Genomic DNA, 25,603 nt, shown 5'->3' on the forward strand with positions numbered 1-25,603 from the left:
CCAGCACAACAAAACCCGGTCCCTGGCCCTGCACAACAAAACCCGGTCCCTGGCCCTGCACAGTGCTGCCGGACCGGGTTGCAGGAGAGGCCAACTCAGAATGCAGGGCGGCTCCGGCTCCTCTACAGCTGCTCAGGAGTCCAGCCCGGGATTTTTCTGCAGCCCTCCCAGCCGCTCGCTCTGCCAGGGGAGGGGGAAATCCCGGACATTGTGAGTGCTTTACAAATTCCCCCCGGACGCTATTTTTAGCGCGAAAAGGAGGACATGTCCGGGTAAATCCGGACGAATGGTAACCCTACACAGAGCTGTCTAGGCCCAAGGCTGCTCAGCTAATTAGTGGTGTAGCTGGGAATAGAATTTTGAAGTCCTGACCCATTGTCTGTTCCTCTATGTATGATTTAACTGATGATTCATGCATCATGCTCAAGGGTGAAGTAATGTTTCCTGACTGATTGTTGTTATTTGTCATATTCATTGTTTTAATCCTCTGACTAATGCTTTTTGCCATACTTCCTTATCTATATATAAAAAAAAACAAAAAAAACAAAACAGTGCTGAGTTTCTGAACTCTTGAAGGTAAAACCTTTCAATTGTTTCTGCATAGTCCTGTTGTACTTCAACTGTTTTTTAAAAAAAATGGATATGTTTATTAAAAGCAGAGGTGACCTCCAGAAGGGTTCTCTGGAGTTGAAGCATACCTCACCATCTCAGTACTTGTCTGGGGAGATGGTTCTCCTGGTTTGATGTTTTAGAATGCTATTCCAGACCTCCTGCTGCAGCATCAGCAATCAAATTTTCATGAACACAATCATTCTGAAAGTGGGTTTAATCCTAAATTTCTTCTTTCACTAGATGAGATCCATTTCTGTAGAAAATTATGTATTCATTGGTCTTTTGTCAAAATCATTCTGGATTGTTAAATATCTGGCAGTATTCTCCGCTGGATGAATACACTATGGCACCAGGTTTGTGTTTGTTCTACAGCCTTTGTTGCTGATATAATATAATCCCTTACTCCAATCAAAGGCTGCGAAAGAACACAAAGTAGTGTGACATAACCAAGTATGGTACACACACTGTAAATATGAGCCTAGCAGACCATTGGAAGAAGACTTGCATGTACTATTCAGACAGCAGAAGCGATTTTGATTCAGTTCATGTTAATTAATATTGATTCAGTTCATGTTAATTAATTAAAATATTGGCCTCTGATAGTAGTTGGGCTTTTTTTTATAATTTATAATTTCTGTGGATCATAACTGAGTATTTCCTAACATGGATTCCCTGAAAATGGTGGAATGTTTAAATTAATTTAGATAGGACTCCCACTGTGTGGAATTATAGAAATATATGACAAAAGGAATTATTTTTTCTTTCAAACAAAATTACTTTCTGTCAAAAACATTTTGGTTTAATGGTAGAATGTGCTACTATGAAGGTTATAACAAGTGTGCAAGATATGCCATTAATCTACCAATAACATTAATGCTTGGCATTCCTGATTGTTTTGTGGCTACTGTTATATTCTAGAATGTTATTTGTCTTTCCTTTTTGAGTTTGAACTTGATACTAACACTGGGGTGTGAGTTGTAGAGGCCAGGGTGGATGAAAATTGAGGATTTTTAAAAAATAAATTATTAAATAGAGATTTTTTTTTTTTTTTAATGGAGATATCCTATCTCCCAGAACTGGAAGGGACCTTGAACGGTCATCGAGTCCAGCCCCCTGCCTTCACTAGCAGGACCAAGCACTGATTTTGCCCCAGATCCCTAAGTGGCCCCTTCAAGGATTGAATTTACAACCCTGGATTTAGCAGGCCAATGCTCAAACCACTGAGCTATGCCTCCCCATTTTAAAATATAAACCTATTTAAAATTAAATTTGAAATTGGCAGCCTATGTCAAGACCCAAACTGATGATAATCTATTAAAATCATTTACATTAAATACAAAAAATAATAGTAAGCAGTACATATTTGCTGCTAAGTTTTAAAGAAAGTCAAACCACTGAACTGGTGGAAGTTGCTGGCTAAGCACCTGAAGTTTGTTGAAGGGTTAAACCAACTTTTGACAGCAGTAGTCTCTTTTGCAGGGGCAGAGAGAATATTTTCTTCATTTCATCTTATTCAAGTAGATCATAGAGTCTTAGAGTTTAAGGCTAGAAGGAACCACTAGATCATCTAGTCTGACTTCCTGTATACCACAGGTCACCCACACTCTCCAGCACCTGCACACTAAATCCAGCAACTGAAATGAAACCAAAGTATTATACAGTTATGTGCCACCGACAGAAAATAGGAAAGACTGAGGTACACCAGAGCTTGAGGTCCCCTTAATGACAGGGAAAGGATTACATGAGATATACCCAGATAATCCTGGCATGTGACCCACACCCACATGCTGCGGGGGAAGGCGAGAAATCCCCAAGGTCACTGTCAATCTGACCTGTGGATATATTCCTTCCTGACCCCACATATGGCAATCAGGTAAACCTTGAGCATGTGAGCAAGAACCAGCCAGCCAAGCACTTGAGCAAGAGAAACTCGGTGCCACCTCAGAGCTCTGGCCTTCTCCATCTACAATCATGTCCATCCCTGATGCTTCAAGGAAGGAATTATTTTTTTTAAAGAAGAACCCTCCCAGAATACATTGGGGCAGGCAGGTGGAGAGGGGCGGGGGCAATCCCTTCCTGACTCCTGCTGAAACACTGAAGCATGAGCTTTGGGTAACATATGAAAAACTAGAAGTGAGCCCCTTGAGCCCAGCCCCCTACCATCATAAGCAACACCATCATACAATTGCACTCATAAATTTCCCCTTCTCTCGTAAAACTAATTTAAGTTGTTTGCCCCCATAATGTCTATTGGGAGGCTGTTTCCGAACCCACCTTCTGATTGTTAGAAACTTTCTAATTTCCAGCCTGAATATGTTCATGGCCAGTTTATATCCATTTGTTCTTGTGCCAACACCATCCTTTAGTTTAAACTCTCTCTAGAATTACCCCATTAATATATTTATGGAGAGCAATCATATCCCCTCTCAACCTTCTTTTTGCTAGACTAAACATGACAAGCTCTTCCAGTATCCTCTCATAAGATAGGCCTTCCATTCCCCAATCATCCTGGTAGCTCTTCTCTGCATCTGTTCTAGTTTAAATTAATCTTTCTTGAATATGGGTGACCAGATTTGTACACAATATTCCAAATGAAGTCTTACCAGTGCCTTGAACAATGGCATTAATATTTCTATATCTCTACTAGAAATGCCTCGCCTAATACATTCTTGGATCACATTTGCCCTTTTCACAGCCCCAGCTCATTGGTGGCTCATAGTTATCCTGTAATTGACCCACACACTCAGGTCTCTGTTGCTTCCAACTAAGGAGCCCCAGGTTGCAGCAGAAATGTTTAGTGCATGATCTTGCACTTAGTACTGTTGAATTTCATCCCATTCCTGTCATTCCAGTCTTCAAGTTCATCCAGATCTTCCTGTATAATGTTCCGATCCTCCTCTGTATTGATCATACCTCCAAACTTGGTATCCTCAGCAAATTTCATTTGCACGCTCCGACTTAGCACACTAGTTCACTTCAATGACTATTTCATTCAATGTTTAGAAACCAGTTGGGAGCTGAAAAAGCAGGAAAGTTTGTTTTTTCTCTTTCAATCTATGAATGAAAAATAGCTGTGGCAGGATGAGACCTACTAGTTCTACAATTTTCAATGACATGGTGAACAGAAACAGTCAATGCAATTCATTAACTATTGATGATATTTCCTTTTTTAATAAATCAGTTTTAAATGCAAAACATTTTAATAAACTTTTCTTCTTATGTATCCAGCACATTTAAAGTAGTTTTATTTAACTAATACATAGATTTTAAATGCTGGTTTTTGCACATTTTTTATTCATTCGATTTCCAGCCAAACGTAGCTTGACACAAATCAGAAGTATAAAATGAATCATCTAGTACAGTGGAATTCCTGGACTCTTGTGGGGTCCACCATAGGTTATTCAGTAGTCTGTCCCTTGAGCCAGGGCTAGAACACACAAACGGTGTTCTGACATTTTTACTGCATAGAGGACATCATTTTATTCTCCGCACAGCATGGTGAATGATGCATTTCTTAACATAATAAAAATGTAAAAATTGAGGATCTGATAAACCTAAATTAAGCTATATAATTGCTTAAATAAATATATTTAAATATACTTTATTCTCCTAGTTAGCAAAAAGAAGCACCAAATGTAGTCCAAAAGCTATAATTAGTTGCAAATCAACATGTTTTAATGGTTACCAACCGATGAGAATCAACCTTTCTTCAGGAAAATAACTAATTTATTACAAATTTACATACAAATGCAGACATAATTAAAATTGATTATTTAAATCAAGATTTTCTGCTTGCTGATTTAAATCATGATTAAAATTTGTGATTTAAATTGTTTTGATTTAAATCAGTCCAGAGGCTTTCTTGGAAATCCTCAGCACCTTGACAGATCAGGTCCACTGATTGTGTATTAATGATAATGATCTCTTGTTAGGCAAGCAAATGAAGGGAGGAGGGATAGCTCAGTGGTTTGATCATTGGCCTTCTAAACCCAGGGTTGTGAGTTCAATCCTTGAGGGGGCCACTTAGGAATCGGGGGCAAAATCAGTACTTGGTCCTGCTAGTGATGGCAGGGGGCTGGACTTGATGACCTTTCGGGGTCCCTTCCAGTTCTATGAGATAGGTGTATATCCATATATTAACCAGTTTTCGTCCTCCTCGCAAGGTTTTCTATCGAACAGTATCTAACTGCTAATGCACATATTGTTTGAGATAAATTCACGATGTCTCCAGGTGGTCTCTCAGAAAAGGTGGCACCCAAAATTAGTGGCCACTTGGAAATTGGAAATGGAAATTTGACATAAGGAGTCTCCTTTTAGCATTCCAATGTCTTAGGCATAAAGAACCATTTGTTGATACTGTTTTTTTCTCTTTCTCGTAGGTACCTGAGATTATTGGCTCCATTCGACAGGCTGGAAAAATTGCTCGCCAAGAAGAGTTCCAGAATAATCCATCTGAAGTTGAAGACCCTTTTTCCAAAAAGTTTGAGGTGTTGTTCTGTGGACGAGTGACAGTAGCACACAAAAATGCGCCCCCAGCATTAATAGATGAATGTATAGAAAAATTTAACCATGTTAGTTGTACCAAAAAATTGGAATTTAATTCATTGTCCCAACAACGTGAAACTGCCAATAATTCTGGAGGATTATCATTCAGTGATAAATTGCGATCTGTTTTCCAACCCTTGGTCGGTGAAGAAGAAGAGAAAAGACCAATTAGGAAATCTTATTCTCAGCCTGGGCTGCGTTCCTTTTCTTTTAAAAGGGACTTGCAAGATGGGAGTTGCAGGAGTAACAGTTTTGCCAGCTCTTTTGATGAAACTGAGACTTCGCTGAACCTAAAACGTCAACTTGGCTATGGACACAACGTTGTGCAGCCAACAGATATTGCAGGAAACCGGACTATGTTGTTCACGGTAAAACAAATTGCAACTTTGCAAGCATTTTATGTCTCTTAAACACTGGATAGGAAATGCAAAAGAAATGTCCTACAAAGATGGGAGTTCCTCCTTGAATAACTTCCTGCAGTTATTGGAGCTTGTTACACATAAAATTTTATATATTTCTTTGTAGAGTTTTATCATTCAGTGTAAAAATCTGTTTTACGTTGTCAAAGTATATTAAGTGAAACAGTTTAAAACAGCACCACGTAAAACATTGAGCTTCAAAAGGACAGTGTTGAGAAACTATTAGGAAATATTATTGATAATTATCTGATGTAAAGGCTGGAACTAACTTTTATTATTTCTGTGAGATAGAGATATATATCTCTATCTCTATCTCACAGAAATAATAAAAGTTAGATATATATATTGTGTGTGTATTATGCTAAATAATTACAGCAGAAATAACTTTATAGGTGAGAGATGCTGCCCGTTTAGAGCACAGAATCTTTGGAACTTGGCTGCAGGCAAGCACTCACTTTGTGTCCCATAACAAGCAGTTTAGTTAAGGTGCTCTTGCAGTTTAACTGCACCTACTCCCAGTAGTAATCGGTGTGTATGTGTAACTGTGGGCTGCTATTGTGGGTAGTTCTGAGCATACTGACGTTGAGGTTGGCACCAGGTTGACCTCTCTGTATCCAAAATTCACCTAGCCAGCTACACCCCTACTATTGTTTGTCAGGATTTGAAGAGTGTATAGGTTAGTTTTGCTTCATTTTCCTGCTATATTGCAAATACATTCATGTTTACTATATTTTGTACAACACTGGTTAATTAGAGGCAGTATAGTAGACAATAGTTTGGCTGGTTATCTTGAGCTCATCTCTTGGGTACATTAAGTACTTGTGTGTGTTTCTTTTGGCTGGCTATTCCTGGAGATGGAGGTGGCGAGAGAAGGGATGGTGGTTCTGTGCTTTTTAGTACAAAGTTTTTTAAATACAGTGCAATACTTTTAAAATTTAGGCCTGGGCTACACTACAGAGTTAGGTCGATTCCAGGCAGACCTAACTATGTAAGTATCTACACTAACATTTTGCTCTCGCCGATGTAACTGCCTCGCTACGCTGACTTAATAATGCCATGTTCACAAGAGGCATAAAGTCAGTGTAGACACTGTGCTGCTTACATCAACTGTTACTGGCTGTCGGAAGCCACCCCACAATGCCCCATGCTGACAGTACAATCAGTATAAATGCTCTTGATGAGGACACGTGCTGCTGACACAATGAATAAAGCGTAGACACACACAAGCAATGTAATTACTGCGGAGACTGTATGCCGATGTTTTACAGATGTGAAAACTGAAAATTTTGACTCGAACCTCTGTGTGCTTCAGACTTGAATGTATAGAGTTAGCCACCCAAAAAAGTGGCGTGACTTTCAGGTGTGGCTTCTTTCTGAGCTTTTAACTTTGGATACTTTTGACTGTGGCATCCTAGTCTCCTAATATTTCACAAAAGGTGCTTCTTTAATACGCAAAGTTGGATTTCTTGTATGGCACATCTGGTTGGAACGCCTCTCAGGAGCAGGAAGTGAAATGACTTGGTCAGGGACTGCAGTATCCACCATCCCATAGCTGATCACAGTGCTGGAATTCATTGGTTAGCCAACTAATATTGATCAATCTTGAATTAACATTGTTCAGATGTTGAACTACCCTTTATTTGAGTGCAGTGGTTATTGTTGTGGTTTTCTATGAAATGTATAGTAGAGGCTGAGTATTTGGCACATTAGATGTTATGAAAAACATGTAGACTAGGATGCTTGCCAGTTCCCTTAATCTGGCTGGCACAATCATTTGTTTTAATAAACCATCTTGGGAGATTGCTATCCTGGCCAGTCCCCTAGGTACAGTGACCCACTCCTCTGACAGTTGCAACTGCATGGGGTAGAAGTGGGAGCTAGCTGCCTGCCACAGGAATAGGCAGCCAGCAAAAAACAGAGGAGAGGTCTGCTGAGCGGCAAGGAGATGAATGGCCTCCCCGCAAGTAAAAGCTGAAAGGTCAGCCCTGGGGGACAGCAAAGGAAAACAAGCCATGGGGACAAGGAGATGGTGGGAAGTTTTATGGAGGGTCAAGAATGAATCCATGCGGAAATGCTTAGAACAAACAAAAGAAGGAGGCCCAACTCTCCTCCCCTACATTCTTGGATGAGTCTTTCCAATAAGCTAGGTGTCTGGGACACACTGGATGGTTTAAGGTACATTCTGGGAATTGTAGGTGGCTGTAGTTTTTTGGGTTACTTTGGTTTTTTGTGTACGTGTATGGGGATTCCACCTTTCTAAGAGGAAAACATCCTAAAATTCACCAGGCTGCAGATACAATCTTCTGACAATTAGGAAGAAGCCCGCAGAGACTTGGCAACAATTTTGCAATTTAAACATTATATATTGGCCCATGTCCAGTCTCATGAAAAATCCTGAACAGCTGTTTCACCTTAAAATTAGTGCCTGTCTGGGAAAAAGTTTCCTGTTCAAACCTGGTAGTGCTTCTCGGCAGCTACAGGGTTACTGCTACAAAACTGGTCTACAGCTAAATGTACATCAAAATGTACTCCAGTCACCTCATTTTTATATCTTGAGATACATTGCCTTTAAATTAAGTACTGTGTACATCTAACAACACTTTTAAAAAAATATAAGTGGGAGTTCAGTCAGCTTCCAGGCCTGCCTTTTGATTTCACTGCAGTTTCATCACATTACTTTGATTAAATTGACATGTGCTAAGGTTGTAGGAAAACTGTTCTTTTGTAGAATCATAGAACCATAGGGTTAAAAGGGATCGCAAGTGTCATCTAGTCTAACCCCCTGCCAAGATGCAGGATTTGCTGTAAGTATAGTTTTGCTATTGTCTGGTTAAATGCAGGTCCTTTAATTTTTCCTTTGCCTCGTAAACAGAACAAAATTCCAATTCAGTATTTTACAATGCTATAAATTTAATAGTAAGTGCAGGTCCAACCTTGCGTCATTTTTTTCTCTCTCATGCAAAATGTGGAGTGTGTTGTATTATTGTAATTTAAATCTACATTGAGTCAAAGTATGGAGTGGAATGCATTTTGAGATTTCTCATACACAAGGAACATTTCTTAGTTGGAACAAATTTGACATAGTGTTTCTTGAAGCTAAATGTAATCCTCTTTTTATTTAACTGTTTTTAGATTGGGCAGTCTGCAGTTTATCTCATCAGTCCTGACACGAAAAAAGTAGCACTTGAGAAAAGTTTCAAGGAAATATCCTTTTGCTCTCAGGTAAACTGATAATGCATTAATTTTTGTGGTGGTTCTGCCATTCATGAATACTCATTGATTCTCCCCTCCCCATTCGTTCCAAGTGGATCCCCACATGTCATGGGTGAGTAGACCCCTTGGCAGTCTGTAATTTTGTAAGGCCTTCATTTCTTGTTTAATGTTTAGCCTTGTAATATCTGAGGTCAAGACTCTCTTCTCTGTGCAATAAAAAAATAAGTGGACCGAATATCTTGTCAAGTTCTGCTTTCAGATTCCAGAAGACATGGTTCACTGTTGTGCAAATTCAGGGTTCCCTCGGCTGTATGTGTGTTGTGCAGTGCGTTATCAGTCACTGAAATAGACTGTGTAAACAGTACTTCAGAGTTAATTGAACAGTCTTCATAAATAACAGTCAAACTCAGGTTACTTTTATTTTGTAGACCACACAGATATATACAGTTATTGCACTCAGCTCATAGTAAGGGGGTACAAAGATACACTACCCCAATAGGAGCTTGTGAAGGCAGATGCTATGCCTCCAGGGTTATAGAGAGAAGATGGAGGTTGTTTACTGTAGTGCAGTGATCCCCAAACTTTTGGGGGTCGCGCCACCCCTTACTCCAGTCTGTGCACCTCCGAGACCGGGAGTGGCTGCAGCTCTGGGGGCGGGGAGGTGTGCGGCCAAGGGAAGGGGGGGTGAGGCTGGGGCCACAGCTGGGGGTGGGTCTGGGCCGAGGCTGGGGGTGGAGGCCAGAACAGAGCCAAGGCTGGGGACTGGGCCAGGCACGGGGCTGGGAGCTGGGGATGCAGCTGGAGGCAAGACCAAAGCACAGCTAGGGCGGGGAGGGGCTGGGTGGCGCTCCCTCCCCATCCCCTGTAGAGGCTGGCCTGAGCCCCGCCATGCCCCCTGGATGTTCCTCCATGCCCCCCTGGGGGGGCACGTCCCACAGTTTGGGGACCTCTGCTGTAGTGCAGCTGATTCCACCTCTGTATAGAATCAGCTTTACTGGCCATCACAGAAGAGCACATCACTGTGGCCCTGCCTCTTTTGAAGAGACTAGTGTGAATTCAGAGAAGACTTTGCACTCAGGAGAGCATGTTTGATACTATATGTTTGTACTGTCACAGAGTCTAGGAGCCCAGTCATGGAGCAGGACCCCATTGCACTAGGCGCTGTACATACACAGAACAAAAAGACGGTCTCTGCCCCAAATAGCTTACAATCTAAATATCAGACAAGAGAGGACCGATGGAATAAAAAACCAGACAGGTTCACAAAGAAATAATGAGATAACACTGGTCAGCATGATTGACAGTGCTATCAGCAGTGCTTAATTTGTGCCAGGGCCAAGCCACGGCACCTCTAGCTTGGCAGTTCATAGTCCCGGCACGTCGGGGCTTGCCGCAACAGTTATGAAAGTAAAAAAAATTGCTTGAGCCCTGGCATGTCTTTCATTACAAATTAAGCACTGAATATCAGCACAGCAGCTGCTTGACCATTGTCAAAACTTTTTGCAGGCATCACAGCAAAGGGCGTTTTAAGGAGACACTTGAAGGAGGACAGTGAGGTAGTTTTGTGCACGTTTACAGGGAACTCCCATGTGTGAAGGGCAGCTGGGGAGGAGAAATCCAAAGGTGTTTGTTTTAAAATTTAACAAATGAGTGACACAGGCTGGCATCATTGACAGGGGAGAAGCAAGACCTCTCAACCATGTATGAGAGATGGAGGGTGGAGTGGGGATAGGCCATAAAGGGCTTTGAAAGTGAAGACAAATAGTTAATTCATTATGATGGAGAAGGAGAGCTAGTGGAGAGATGCAAAAAGAGGGTGAGATGGTTTAAAGTGACAAATGAGGAAAATGACTACCATTGTGCCTGGGCCAGTGTGGGCATGCAAAAGGGGGCTCCTTGCGCCCTCTCCTCTACTTTCCTTGCACACCTGTTATGTGCGCTAATTATAAAAATAACAGTGTTAATATAACTAATTGACACTGTGTTGATTAAAAAGCCATTAAAGAAAACTTCTCTGATCACAGGAGAACCTGAACCCTGACCTCCTCTCAGGCCACTTTTTTGGCCAGAATCCTGAGTCATTAGATAGACTTCAAGGTCATTAAACTCTGGCTCTCTCAAACCAGCAAAAGAAGTGAATTCCTGACTTAAGGGTCCCTTCAGGCCAGCATTACTGGCTAGGTGATTTGTCAGTTAGGGATACTGGACATATACAGCTTCTCTTCATCTCACTAGGAGAGGGGAGGGAGCAGATCACTCCACTCTCACATCCATGTGTGGCTAGCCACAGAGCAGTATCACAGTTTCCTTGGAGCCATAGGCGTAGTTTGACTTCTGTATTTCGGGGAGTACCTTCAGTCAGGCCAATGGGGCTGTGCATGGGGTGGAGGCAGCAAATTCCACACCTGCCCGAGGCTTGCAGTTTGGGAAGACAATGCCCGTCCTGCCTTCTCCCCAAACTGTGCTAATGCTTGGAGCCTGTTGGCACCGACTTCTGACTCTGCTGTTAGTGCTGGGACATGGCTGCCACTATGATACAAGGCAGGAGGGTAAGGTTGCCTGTCTCAGTTGCTCTGTCTGCTGTGTTCTTGTTCTTAGAAGCAATTTGGGATAGTTAAACAAGCACATGCTCTCAAAGTGGAATCCTGATTACTTTAATGCTCTGCCTTGCTCGCAAGTATTATTAGTCTTGTGAATGTGGCAGAGTTTTTAGTGATGCAAGACTCTTATCGATCCAGTCCTGATCCAGCCAAGCACGTAAGCCTGTGTTTAACCTTGAGGTCCCCTTGAATTGATGGGAATACATGGGTGCTTAACCTAAGCAGATGCTTTGTGCTTTGCTGGTTAGGTGATGAGAGGCTTGGGAGGCCTTATGTTTCACTGCCCTTACCACTCAAAACCAAAGATATAGGGTGACTGCATTTGGGGTTATGAACAAGGTGAAAGTTGTGAATTTGTTAGTGGATTGCTCTGCAGAATATTTGGCATGTTAATAGTTTTACAGTCCATGTTAGTGGGTTGATGTATGTTTGGGGAGCTTTAAGAAAACAAGCTGGGGTACGTTCTAGCTCAGGGGCGGGCAAACTTTTTGGCCTGAGGGCCGCATCAGGTTTCGTAAATTGTATGGAGGGCTGGTTAGGGGAGGGGGTCGTGGCCCAGCCCCCACCTCCTATCTGGCTCCCTCCCTCCCCCGGGACTCCTGCCCCATTCCTTCCCCCCCCCGTTCCCTGACTGTCCCTCTGGGACCCCTGCCCCATCCACACACACCCGCTCTCTCTCCCCGACTGCCCCCGGATCCCCGCCGCCCCATCCAGCCCCTCCTCTCATTCCTGACAGACCCCTGGGACCCCTGCCCCATCCAACCACCCCTTCTCCCTGCCCCCTGCCCCCCCATCCACCCTCCTTCCTAACTGCCCCCCGGGACCCCTGCCCCCATTCAACAACCCGTTCCCCCCCGACCACCACCCACATCCCTGCCCCCTGACCACCACCCCAAACTCACCTGCTCTCTATCCAACCCCCCCTGCTCTGTGCCCCCTTACCGTGCTGCCTGGAGCACTAGTGGCTGGCGACACTACAGCCACGCTGCCCGGCTCGAGCCGGGCCACGCCGCCGCCACCACCACACAAGGGTCAGGCCGGGCTCTGCAGCTGCGCTGCCCCAGGAGCTCTCAGCCCTGCCACCCAGAGCATTGCGCCGGCGGCGGAGTGAGTGAGCTGAAGCGGCGGGGGCGGGGAATAGCAGAGCTCGAGGGCCAGCCATGATGGTCTCGCGGGCTGTAGTTTGCCCACCCCTGTTCTAGCTACTTGGTGAAGGGACATATGCTGTGCTTGTTGCATTAGTCAGCAATTCTTTTTGAAAAACTAGGGCATTTTTTAAAGTGTTTGTAATGAAGTGAAGGACACCACCTACTGAAGGAGGACTGCTGGTGCCACCTTAGCATGTTTCTGAAGTTTGTTTCTCTGTAAAGATGGAGATCAAATAGTGTTCCTTCTTTACACCAGAAAATTATTATATATTGAAAATGACTTGTGGTATTGTTCCATCTGAAGCATGGTTAGGGATATGTCTGCTAAAATAATTCTGAGAATGTCAGGAGAGACCTGCTCCAACAGTCCATCAAGAAATGGAACTGATTCTCTTTTAAAATAAATAAACAAGATGTGTCCCATAACCATAAAATAGCTTTAAGACCAATCTAGAAATTGAAGAGTACTGTGGCCTCTGAATCCAACAGTCTTCGCTATAAACTGTCTACCCAAATTTGAAGATAATAACATAGGAACATAGGAGTCCCTATATCACTGTTTTTTGTAATTCATCAAGTTCCGAAAACTGGTTCCAGGAGCAGAAAAATACTTGATTCTTCTGAGAGACTTGTCTGTGGAGGGGAGGAGAGGGTTATAAAGGATTCCTTCATGCTAATCTACTTATGCTTTAACATATTCCAAAGAATACAGACCAATTCCAAAGCAAATCCTATTTAGCAGATTATTCAGAATCAGTATAGAATTTCCATTTTCTCAGATCTAAGAACTCACTCAGACTCATGAAGAGATTTTACAAGAATAAAATTTCATGAAGTGTGCAACATTCTGAGTAACGAACAGAAAAATTTTATGAGTTTCATCTTAATCTTGCTAATGCTGGTATACAGTGGGAGTAAACCCTCTTGAAGTCAATGGAGTTGCAAATATATATAAGGGAGGTCAAAATCAAGCCGCCTTATATTTTCTGGAACTGACTTTCAGATATTATAACTGGATTCTGCAGTATACACCGTAAGAGAGCTAGCCTGGGCATTTACAAGAAATTAGAATTTAAGAAACTGAGGCCTCTAGATCATTTAATTATCTTTCTAATTAATATCTTCTGTTGAAATATTAATGCCAAATGTTTGCCTTTGTCATAATACTTTTTCCAAGTGGTATGAGTATGCAATCATCATATTATGAGAAGTTGGATATCTACATGTATATTAAGGCCTTGTCTACACTACGAGAGTAGTTCGATTTTACTTAAATCGAATTTTTGGAATCGATATTGCAAAGTCGAACGTGTGTGTCCACACTAAGGACAGTAATTCGACTTTGTGAGTCCACACTAACGGGGAAAGCGTCGACATTGGAAGTGGTGCACTGTGGTCAGCTATCCCACAGTTCCCGGAGTCCCCGCTGCCCATTGGAATTCTGGGTGGAGCCGCAAATGCCTTCTGGGTAAAAAAAATGTGTCCAGGGTGCTTTTGGGTAACTGTCGTCATCCGTCCATCACTCCCGCCCTCCCTCCCTGAAAGCGCCGGCGGGAAATCAGTTCGCGCACTTTTCTAGTCAGTGACAGCGCGGACGCCACAGCACTGCGAGCATGGAGCCTGCTGCAACCATCACTGCAGTTGTGGCCGCTCTCAACGCCTCGCAACTTATCATACACCTTTCCCTGAGGCAGATGCAGAAAAGTCAGGCGAGGAGGCTACGTCAACGCGGTGATGGCCTGAAGTCTGAGAGTAGCACAGACCTCTCAGAAAGCAGGGGACCCAGCGCCGAGAACATCACGGTGGCAATGGGTCATGTTGATGCCGTGGAAAGGAGATTCTGGGCACGGGAAACAAGCACTGAGTGGTGGGACCGCATAGTGCTGCAGGTCTGGGATGAATCCCAGTGGCTGCGAAACTTTCGCATGCGGAAGGGAACTTTCCTGGAACTTTGTGAGTTGCTGTCCCCTGCCCTGAAGCGCAATGACACCCGGATGCGAGCAGCCCTGACTGTCCAGAAGCGAGTGGCCATAGCCCTGTGGAAGCTTGCAACGCCAGACAGCTACCGGTCAGTCACGAACCAGTTTGGGGTGGGCAAATCTACCGTGGGGGTTGTTGTGATGCAAGTAGCCAAGGCAATCGTTGATGTACTGCTGCCAAAGGTAGTCACCCTGGGAAACGTGGAGGCGATCATAGATGGCTTCGCAGCGATGGGATTCCCAAACTGCGGTGGGGCCATATATGGAACTCACATCCCTATCCTGGCACCGGAACACCAGGCCAGCCAGTACATTAACAGAAAGGGCTACTTTTCCATGGTGCTGCAAGCACTGGTGGACCACAGGGGACGTTTTACCAACATCTACGTGGGATGGCCGGGCAAGGTTCATGACGCTCGTGTTTTCAGGAACTCTGGTCTGTTTAGACGGCTGCAGCAAGGTATTTACTTCCCGGCCCACAAAATAACTCTTGGGGATGTGGAGATGCCTATAGTCATCCTCGGGGACCCAGCCTACCCGCTAATGCCCTGGCTCATGAAGCCCTATACTGGCGCCCTGGACACTGAAAAAGAACTCTTCAACTACCGGCTGAGCAAGTGCAGAATGGTGGTGGAGTGTGCTTTTGGCCGTCTCAAGGGGAGATGGAGAAGCTTACTGACTCGCTGTGATCTCAGCGAAACCAATATCCCCATTGTTATTGCAGCTTGCTGTGTGCTCCACAATCTCTGTGAGAGCAAGGGGGAGACCTTTATGGCGGGGTGGGAGGTTGAGGAAAATAGCCTGGCTGCTGATTACTCACAGCCAGACAGCCGGGCGATTAGAAGAGACCAGCGGGAAGCGCTGTGCATCCGGAAGGCTTTGAAAGCAAAGTTCCTGAGTGAGCAGGGTAACCTGTGACTTTAAAGTTTGTGTATTGAGAAGCTAAACCTGCCCCCGTTTCTTTACCCAGTTAATGTTGACTATCCTATCCAGTTACATACCCCCTTCACCCCACTTCCAACACACGTTTCAAAATAAAAATAGTTCTACTTTGTTAAAGCACACCGTTTTCTTTAATACTGTATTCGCGGGAATTTTTTAAAACTGGGACGCAGACTGTGGTGCGGAGCGGGTGTACTGTAGTGGCGCGAATGCAGCTTCTAAACTCAAGGATTGACAGGCTCCGCTGCGGTGGGATGGTTGTTTCAACGGAGCCTGTCACCCCTCCTGATAGGGACTGTGTGTATGGGGGGGTCTATGTGACTTTGTGGCAGGGGGAGGACGGTTACAGATCCCCTGCTGTGTGGCTCTGTGATCCTGCCTAAGGACCGCCGCTTAAGATCTGTAACTGCCCTCCCCTGCCACAAAGTCACAGAGCAACCCACCCCCCACCACATAACATGAAAACAACCTCCCAGACTAACCAGGGTAACTAGTCACTGCATCACTGCACTATGTATGTGCCCTGCTGCTGTGCCTGCCCCCGACTATATACCCTGCCAAAGGTGACTGTCCTGTCGAATTACCAACCCCCTATCCCCCCCTCCTCCAAAAGAACATGATGGAAACAGTAGTTAACAGAAACGTATTTTTTATTATCAACCAAACATGGAACTGGGAAAGTGAAACTTGGACGGGGGCTTGTGTCAGGCGGGAAGGAAAGAACTTGTCAAATTTTGGGGAATGAGAGCCTTCTGCTGCTCGAGCTCTCTGCAGGGGTGGAGTGAGAGTTAGCAGGGACTCTGCCGCCTCTCCTTCTGTGCACTTTGGGTGAGGGGAGTATGGGACTTGGTGGCGGGGGAGGGCGGTTAGAGATGGACTGCAGCGGGGCTCTGTCCTCCTGCCTCCGTTCCTGCAGAACATCCACAAGGCGCCGGAGCGTGTCCATTTGCTCCCTCATTAGTCCAAGCAGGGTTTGAGTCGCCTGCTGGTCTTCCTGACGCCACCTCTCCTCCCGATCCATGTTGGCTTGGTGCATTCGGGTCAAGTTCTCCCGCCACTGGGTCTGCTGTGCTGCCTGGGCTCTGGAGCAGGCTATAAGCTCCGAGAACATGTCCTCCCGTGTCCTCTTCTTCTTATGCCTAATCCGCGCTAGCCTCTGGGAGTGTGATGACAGGCTAGGTTGTGAGACAGTCGCAGATGGGGCTGTGGGAATGGGAAAAAGGGAGTGAATTCCTCAGAAAGATAAATGTAGTTGTGAACAAAGAACATAGTCTTTCTCTGTTAACAAGACCATGCACAGCACCTATCACATGCGCACTCAGCACAAGGTCGAATTCTCGGCCTTCGCATTCAGTGCCTGGGGTCTTCTACAGCACATTTGAGAAGCCTCTCAGGAGAACGGAATTTCTGTTGCAGGCAGACATGGTAAGCCGTAGACTTGTGGCAGCTTAAAACTTTAATATTAGCAATGGCCTCATTTCACATTGAAATCAATGTCGGTCCCTGCTGCCAGCAATTCGGCAAGCAGGAAGTCTGCTCCTGTCCCACACCCTCGCGGCTGTCCCCGGGAACGATCCTTTTTGGCTGCCCCTCTCCCGCCTCCACCGCGTGGCTGCAAACCAGCGGTTACAGTTCTGTAAAGGAACGGCAAAGCAGTCCCAACACTAACATTCCCCTACCTCATTCAAAGCAGGTCATCATGAGCGACATCACCCTCATGAGGATCTCTGACAGCGAGAAAGAGAGAATGCTCCGGGAAAGCCTGCAAAGACCAGGGCCGTATGCCGCCATGCTGTGCAGAGCAATGATTCCAGAGTACTTGATAGTCTCGTGGCGTGGCAACGTGTCCTACTACGGAGGACCCAATAAGGCCGCTCTCCCCAAGAACCTAATGCAGCGGATTTCCAATTACCTCCAGGAGAGCTTCCTCGAGATGTCACAGGAGGATTTCTGCTCCATCCCCGGACATATAGACCGCATTTTACTGTAGCTGCTGTAGCAGTGACTAACCAGTAGAGCGGCTTGGGCAGGACAATCATGCAAAACCGGACATTGCTAGATTTTTTTTCAATAGTTGCACTGCCCATGACTGAACCGTTAAGCTAATCAAACTAATCATGAGAAACCCATTTTTTAAATTGTTAATATTCCTGTTCTGTTACAAATAAATGTTTAGATTTTTACAACACTTACTGGCTGATCCTTCCCCAGATTCTGTGTCCGGGGTAACGGCTGGGGAGGGTTGGTAGGGGATCTCTGTAAGGGTGATGAAGAGATCCTGGCTGTCGGGGAAATCAGCGTTGTGAGCGCTGTCGACTGCCTCGTCCTCCTCATCTCCTTCCTCATCTTCCCCGTCCGCTAACATGTCCGAGGATCCAGCCGTGGACACTATCCCATCCTCAGAGTCCACGGTCACTGGTGGGGTAGTGGTGGCGGCCGCACCGAGGATGGAATGCAGTGCCTCGTAGAAACGGGATGTCTGGGGATGGGATCCGGAGCGTCCGTTTGCCTCTTTGGTCTTCTGGTAGCCTTGTCTCAGCTCCTTGATTTTCACGCGGCACTGCGTTACATCCCGGCTGTATCCTCTCTCTGCCATGTCTTTAGAGATCTTCTCGTAGATCTTTGCATTCCGTCTTTTGGATCGCAGCTCGGAAAGCACGGACTCATCGCCCCACACAGCGATGAGATCCAAGACTTCCCGATCAGTCCATGCTGGGGCCCTCTTTCTATTCTGAGATTGCACGGCCATCACTGCTGGAGAGCTCTGCATCGTTGCCAGTGCTGCTGAGCTCGCCACGATGTCCAGACAGGAAATGAGATTCAAACTGGCCAGACAGGAAAAGGAATTCAAATTCAAATTTTCCCGGGGCTTTTCCTGTGTGGCAGTTCAGAGCATCCGAGCTCGTACTGCTGTCCAGAGCGTCAACAGAGTGGTGCACTGTGGGATAGCTCCCGGAGCTATTAGCGTCGATTTCCATCCACACCTAGCCTAATTCGACATGGCCATGTCGAATTTAGCGCTACTCCCCTCGTCGGGGAGGAGTACAGAAGTCGAATTAAAGAGACCTCTATGTCGAACTAAATACCTTCGCGGTGTGGACGGGTGCAGGGTTAATTCGATGTAACGGCGCTAACTTCGACATAAACGCCTAGTGTAGACCAGGCCTAAGTTATTTTTCTTTATTCAGTTGGAGCTTGATGGAAGGTTATTAATATTTATAGCAAGGAGATTGTGCTGTTCACATTACTTTAGGATGACTGGCCTTGCTCTGCTACATATACCTGCTCTCGTTTTTGGTACTCCTGGCCAATATGTGTCCAAAAATATTCATGTTTTATGATTTTGGTATCCTCATAATACAGTGACAATCTTGAGTATTCAACATTGATAGGGAATACCAGAGAAATGTCTTGTTTGCTAATATCCAGATTAGTTATAACTGACTGAAACTCAGGTTTTTCTTGTGAATCTGCTCCTGGTTTTTGGTTTAATAAATCAAATGCCTCTTTTCTACTATCCTTAATGGAAGGTTGACTTTAATATGCAAAACCCACTTGTGGCATAACACTTACATGAAATTGACCAACTAATAACACTTAGGTAGAGATACAGATAAATTTGTATTTATGAAATAAAATAAATTGCACAAAATGTGATTATATTTCTCTCTTGCAGCCTTTGTACACTGCTTATCAGAAGCTCTGATTTTGCAAAGCCTTTTGTGCATGATGAATTTTGTACACCGAAAGTAGCTGCACTGAATTCAGCTGAACTATTCAAATCGAGTAAAGTTAAGCACATAAATCCTTTCAGTATTGGGGCCATCACATTGTGGGTACTGCCAGAATAATGTAATATGAGTTTTGTTTCCGATTCTTGGGCCTGATTTTACAACCTTTCTTCTTTCTGAGATATATGTACTGACAATAGTAGTACAATTGAGTAGTAAGTACTATTGAATTTGAGGAAGAGTCACTGAATTAAGTCCCTAGAGTGGATGCAATGTCTTTGGAGAAGTTTTAACATTTACTGCTGTACATTGGAGATCAAACTTAATCTGGTCTGGTCATGTGGTCATGCACTTGTCTGTCCATGCAGGTTCTTCCCCAACAGATCCATTACAGTTTGTTACATTTGTAAATGAGTATTTATGATTTAAATATGTTTAAAAGATCCTTTAATGGGCTAGATGGTTTTTATATGGATGGAATGAGATATTTGGTTTACCATGATGCTGTAATGCTATTGGACATCTGTCTAATGTATTGGTGTGATAATTACATGTATGAAATCATCTTGTAAACATGACTGACTCTTTTGTTACTACTTCTTTTGTGCCAGGGTATTAGACATGTGGATCACTTTGGATTCATCTGTAGAGAGTCTTCAGGAAACGGTGGCTGCTACTTTGTCTGCTACGTGTTTCAGTGCACAGATGAAGCCCTGGTAAGAGATGCTAATTAAAGGCCTGATATCATAAGGTGCTAAGTTTTTGTTGCTGTTTGCTCTCAACTTCCATTGCATTTATAAAAATTTAATTGTTCTTAAGATAGAAAACTGTTAAGAAACTGAATTTTTGTTGAAGGCAGAGGTTAAAATATGTATCCTATTCAAAATAAATATAACCTCTACACTGGCATATCTGGAGTGGTCAGAGGCCATGGAGCACTTCATACTTCACCAAGCATTAAGTCAAGTTGTATATCGTGGGGTGGTTTTTTTGTTTTGTTTTTAAAAGTAGAACTCCCATTAAAATGAATGGAGAGGTCTGATTACATTCAGTAGGTATATCAATTTTGAAAGCCAAACCCATAATCAGAAGGTCAGTATCTCAGGGGATTCCCTGATCATTATCCTAACATAATCCCAAAACAATGAAGGTATCCTTTTTAAAGAGACTGACTTTGGTGGGTTGAAAACAACACCAACTTAGTGTAGCAGAAATCACTTTTAATTCATTAGCCTTGATTTCCTCTCTTGTTCTCGTTAGGTTGATGAAATCATGATGACTTTGAAACAGGCTTTCACTGTAGCTGCTGTGCAACAAACCTCCAAAGCTCAGCTCCAACTTTGCGAAGGATGCCCTATGCAATTCCTGCATAAACTCTGTGAAAAGATTGAAGGTAAGAAGTATTAAGCAATGTTGACAATGAAACCTCTTGAAAATGTATTCTATCTAACTTACTTACCAGAGCAATATTTGTATGTGTGAACATTGATCTAAAGGAATACACAATTTTTAAACCGAGGACTGTATTCACTTTGGACACTTGAAGCTTGGTCAGTTAATTAAGAAATAACTTCAATACAGTATAAGATCAGAGTACTAGTGTCAAGAATGATCAAATAAAAGCTAAATTGATTCATACTGTGTATTTACTTAATTTTTAAAAAGAAATAAAAGTTAAATATAATTGCATTGAAAATTACTTGGTTCTTGAATTTATAAACAATAAAAAAATTGGAAATAATTTTTAAATGAACTTTTAAGGAATATACTGCCCTAGCTGAGAACTGCATGTCCTGTTAATGTACTGAGTTAGATAGAAGGGGTGTTCTGCTTCAGACTTGATCTCAAACGGTGGATTCTTTTAATGTGTTTGACCTGTACTTCTGGTAGGAAACAAAGTAATTGCAGCTTACATTCATTGTACAGAAAGTGGCAAAGACATGAAGTCAGGAACATTTTGCATTTCAGCAAGTTTCACAGCTAAGAATTTAGCCATTTAGGGCAGGGCTGGTGTGAATGAGGGACAGCAGTAGCTGTCAGATCAATGAAAAGCCACAGTATCTTGTTGGACCAAGACATATCTTGTATTAATCTGTAGGAACAGGAGAATTTACAGAACTACACTACCTGTACTTTTTCTTGGCCTTCAGCTAGCTATGATTCTGAGAGCACTAAAAGGATAATTGAGTCTGATTGAATATTATTGCCCACCTCCAGCTTGATGGGGAAGTATATACACCCCACAATCAGATGCTTAACAAGTACAGAAACCTGTTGGTGCTAAAAAAAATCTAGAAAAGGAATTTAATCAAGGATAAGAAAAAGAAGAACTAATGAGAGCCACAGGATTGTATGCTTTTAAATATCAGTAAACGAATTCAGCAAAAGAAAAAAGCCGGAGAATACAGTATTTCATGTACCTTGGCAAAACTCTTGAAGAGGCCAAATTATAAACCAAGGCATATAAATGAGAAAATAGTTAATAGAAAATATATTTAAAAAAAAAACCAAACTCCCAAAACCTATACTGCATAAAACCTCAATAAGGAGTCTGTTGATAAGCCACAGCAGAATCTAGGTTCATTCTGTGTTACATGATCATGCAATCTTCTAGGTCAGCTAAGAAGCCTAATCCTGCACTTTATTCCAGCAAAACTCCTTGCTGCAAAAGATTGCATTTCCTCATTTCATATGCATTATAAAGTTCATATTTACAGACTGATGTAAGTAATTATATAAAACAGGAGTAGGCAACCTATGGCACGTGTGCTTGAAGGCAGCATGCGAGTTGATTTTCAGTGGCACTCACACTGCCCAGGTCCTGGCCACCAGTCTGGGAGGCTCTGCATTTTAATTTAATTTTAAATGAAGTTTCTTAAACTTTTTAAAAACCTTATTTACATTACATACAGCAATAGTACAACAATAGTTTAGTTATATATTATAGACTTATAGAAAGAGACCTTCTAAAAACGTTAAAATGTATTACTGGCACGCGAAACTGTAAATTAGAGTGTATAAATGAAGACTTGGCACACCACTTCTGAAAGGTTGCCGACCCCGATATAAAACAAAGTACACTTTTTAAAAATTTGTGTACTACAGCGCCCATCTGCTAAAACTAATGCTGATAACTCATTTAAATAGCAATGCTTATACCTCTTATTTAAACTTCTGTGCATATCATATGATTAGTGTATTGTATCAGTTTAAAGCTTGCTTATTACAATACTTGTCCATTTTATCTTGGTTCATCGCTTATTAGGACTACATCCTTCTAAAACTAAACTAGAACTCCAGAAGCATCTCACAACACTAAATAACCAGGAGCAGGCTGCTCTTTTTGAGCAGGTTCAGGTAATGTGTGTTTTTTGTTTGTGTGTTTTTGTTTTTAAATTAAAAGTTATATTGCTGTGGTCTTTATTTACAATCTGTGTCCAGCATGAAAGCTTTTATTTTCATGAGAATTGTTCTTCAGCTTCTTACGGTATTCAGTGACAATCTGGAAATCGCCATTTGTTTTAAATTCTGGGTCATTCACTATTGTTTCTAGGGCTGATCAGATCTTTAGACTAAACTGTTTTTCTGATGGAAAACTAGATTTTTGACTAATGAAATTTTTACAAAAAGTGTCTGTAGAGAATTTTACTTTTCATGAAAAAACCAAGTGCCAGAACATTCAATTTGGAGATGTGAAACATTGTTTTGACACTTATGATCAAAACAAAACGTTCCTGAATTGATACTTCATTTCAGCTTGGTTTGTTATTCAACCTGAATCTAAATTAGGACTGTCAAGCGATTAAAAAAATTAATTGTGATTAATAATGCAGTTAATCACGTTGTTAAACAATAATAGAATATAATTTATTTAAATATTTTTGGATGTTTTCTACATTTTCAAATATATTGATTTCAATTACAACACAGAATACAAGTGCACAGTTTCAGAGTGGTAGCTGTTTTAGTCTGTATCAGCAAAAACAACGAGGAGTCCTTGTGGCACCTTAGAGACTAACAAATTTATTTGGGCATAAGCTTTCATGGGCTAGAGCCCACTTCGTCAGATGAATGAAGTGAAAAATGCAGGAGCAGGTAAAATACATGAAAGGATAGGGGTTGCTTTTCCAAGTGTGAGGTCAGTCTAGCGAGATAAATCAATTAACAGCAGGATACCAAGGGAGGAAAAATAACTTTTGAAGTGGTAAGAGAGTGGCCCGTTACAGACAGTTGACAAGAAGGTGTGAGTAACAGTAGGGAGAAATTAGTATTGGGGAAATCAAGTGTAGGTTTTGTAATGACCCAACCATTCCCAGTCTTTATTCAGGGCTAATCTGATGGTATCCAGTTTGCAAATTAATTCCAGTTCTGCAGCTTCACATTGGAGTCTGTTTTTGAAGTTAAAGAATTGCCACTTTTAGGTCTGTTATTGAGTGACCAGAGAGAATGAAGTGTTCTCCTACTGGTTTTTGAATGTTATGATTCCTTATGTCAGATTTGTGTCCATTTATTCTTTTGCGTAGAGACTGTCCGGTTTGGCCAATGTACATGGCAGAAGGGCATTGCTGGCACATGATGGCATATATCACATTGGTAGATGTGCAGGTGAACAAGCTCTGGATGTAGATGTTCATGATGTAGTTAGATCCTATGATGGTGTCCCTTGAATAGATATGTGGACAGAGTACAGTGCTCACTTTATATTCATTTTTATTACAAATATTTGCACTATAAAAAACAAAAGAAATAGTATTTTCCAGTTCACCTAATACAAATACTGTAATACAATCTCTTTATCATGAAAGTTAAATTTACAAATGTAGAATTATGTAAAAAAATAAAATAATACTCCATTCAAAAATAAAACAATGTAAAACTTTAGAGCCTACAAGTCCACTCAGTCCTACTTGTTGTTCACCCAGTCACTCAAACAAGTTTGGTTACAGTTTGCAGGAGATAATGCTGCCCACTTCTTGTTTACAATATCACCTGAAAGTAAGCACAGGCATTTGCATGACATTGTAGCCGGTATTGCAAGATATTTACGTACCAGATGCACTAAAGATTCATATGTCCCTTCATGCTTCAGCCACCATTCCAGAGGACATGCATCCATGCTGATGACCGATTATGCCCGATAACAATCCAAAGCAGTGTGGACTGACACATGTTCATTTTCACCATCTGAGTCAGATACCACCAACAGAAGGTTGATTTTCTTTTTTGGTGGTTCTGGTTTTGTAGTTTCTGCATCAGAGTGTTTCTCTTTTAAGACTTTTGAAAGCATGCTCCACACCTCATCCTTCTCAGATTTTGGAAGGCACTTCACATTCTTAAACGTTGGGTCAAGTGCTGTAGCTATCTTTAGAAATCTGATATTGGAACCTTTTTTGCGTTTTGTGAAATCTGCAGAGAAAGTGTTCTTAAATCAAACAAGATGTGCTGGGTCATCATCCGAGACTGCTATAACACAAAACAACATTTAGCTAAATTGGCAGGTATACTTGCAATTAATTAATGTAATTAACTGTAATGATTTTTTCTAAATGTTTTGAATATTTTTGTGCAAAATATAACAGTTGCATTGGGTATTTATTTCTAATTTAAACTACTTCAAAACTTTAGGATTAAAAGCTAATAGCAGGATTTAAAATATAAGTTTAATTTTTGAAGTACCTGCCATGTTCTGCTGAGATGCTTGTTACAAATATGAAGTTTTATATAATGAAAATTGGATCCATAGTAAAACGGTCAGATAACTGAGAGAAATATTACATATGCACTACAGAGGTAAAACTATAATTTTATTTTGGAATCATATTGATAAATGATATTTATACTAAGAATTGTTCTAGCTATGACAATGTTATGCTTTCTAAAATATGCTTCAAGTGACTTTCAGCAGCTGATATCTACTGTTAGTCACAGCACTGTGTGGTATTTGTGAAATATCATTAAAATATTTATCTGGCTGTGTTGCTGCATTGCTTGAATCACTGGTGTCCTCTAGTGGAATTATACAGCAGCATCAACTAGATTAAACTATTCAGTGTGCATTAACTACACACTGGCAATCACAAAAGTTAAAATAGAGGGGAATAATTTTAAAGCTACTATATGAATGCAACTCTTATTTTTTCGTGTGTCTGCTTTTTTAAAAAGAAATTAAGACCAAGAAATGATCAGAAAGAGAATGAGTTGATTATCGCTATTCTAAGAAACATGTATGAAGAAAAACAGAAGGATCATGTTCACATTGGGGAAGCAAAGCAGGTATGTGAGCCTTCATTTAAAAAAGTCTTTTTCCTTTCCTACTTACTTCTCAATGGTGAATTTCCATCTTTGTATTTAATGTAAAATTAACACTGAACTGAAAGCCCACTTTGCTCTTTCCTGGTGGGATATTTATTATTT

The 25,603-nt window shown here is 42.2% G+C and overlaps 1 protein-coding gene across 8 annotated transcripts in view; it reads left to right on the top strand.

Annotated features, from left to right (window-relative positions):
* TBC1D1 (TBC1 domain family member 1) overlaps positions 1 to 25,603 on the top strand; it is a 201,327-nt gene that overhangs the window by 92,059 nt on the left and 83,665 nt on the right. For all 8 annotated transcript variants that reach the window (XM_054029703.1, XM_054029701.1, XM_054029705.1 and 5 more), the window contains 6 exons: positions 4,992 to 5,525; positions 8,709 to 8,798; positions 19,801 to 19,905; positions 20,450 to 20,582; positions 22,455 to 22,546; positions 25,352 to 25,462. In XM_054029703.1, coding sequence (XP_053885678.1) covers positions 4,992 to 5,525; positions 8,709 to 8,798; positions 19,801 to 19,905; positions 20,450 to 20,582; positions 22,455 to 22,546; positions 25,352 to 25,462 — 1,065 coding nt within the window. The remainder of the gene's footprint in view (positions 1 to 4,991; positions 5,526 to 8,708; positions 8,799 to 19,800; positions 19,906 to 20,449; positions 20,583 to 22,454; positions 22,547 to 25,351; positions 25,463 to 25,603) is intronic.

Source organism: Malaclemys terrapin, chromosome 5 (assembly GCF_027887155.1).
Source record: "Malaclemys terrapin pileata isolate rMalTer1 chromosome 5, rMalTer1.hap1, whole genome shotgun sequence".
Classification (NCBI taxonomy): Eukaryota; Metazoa; Chordata; order Testudines; family Emydidae; genus Malaclemys; species Malaclemys terrapin.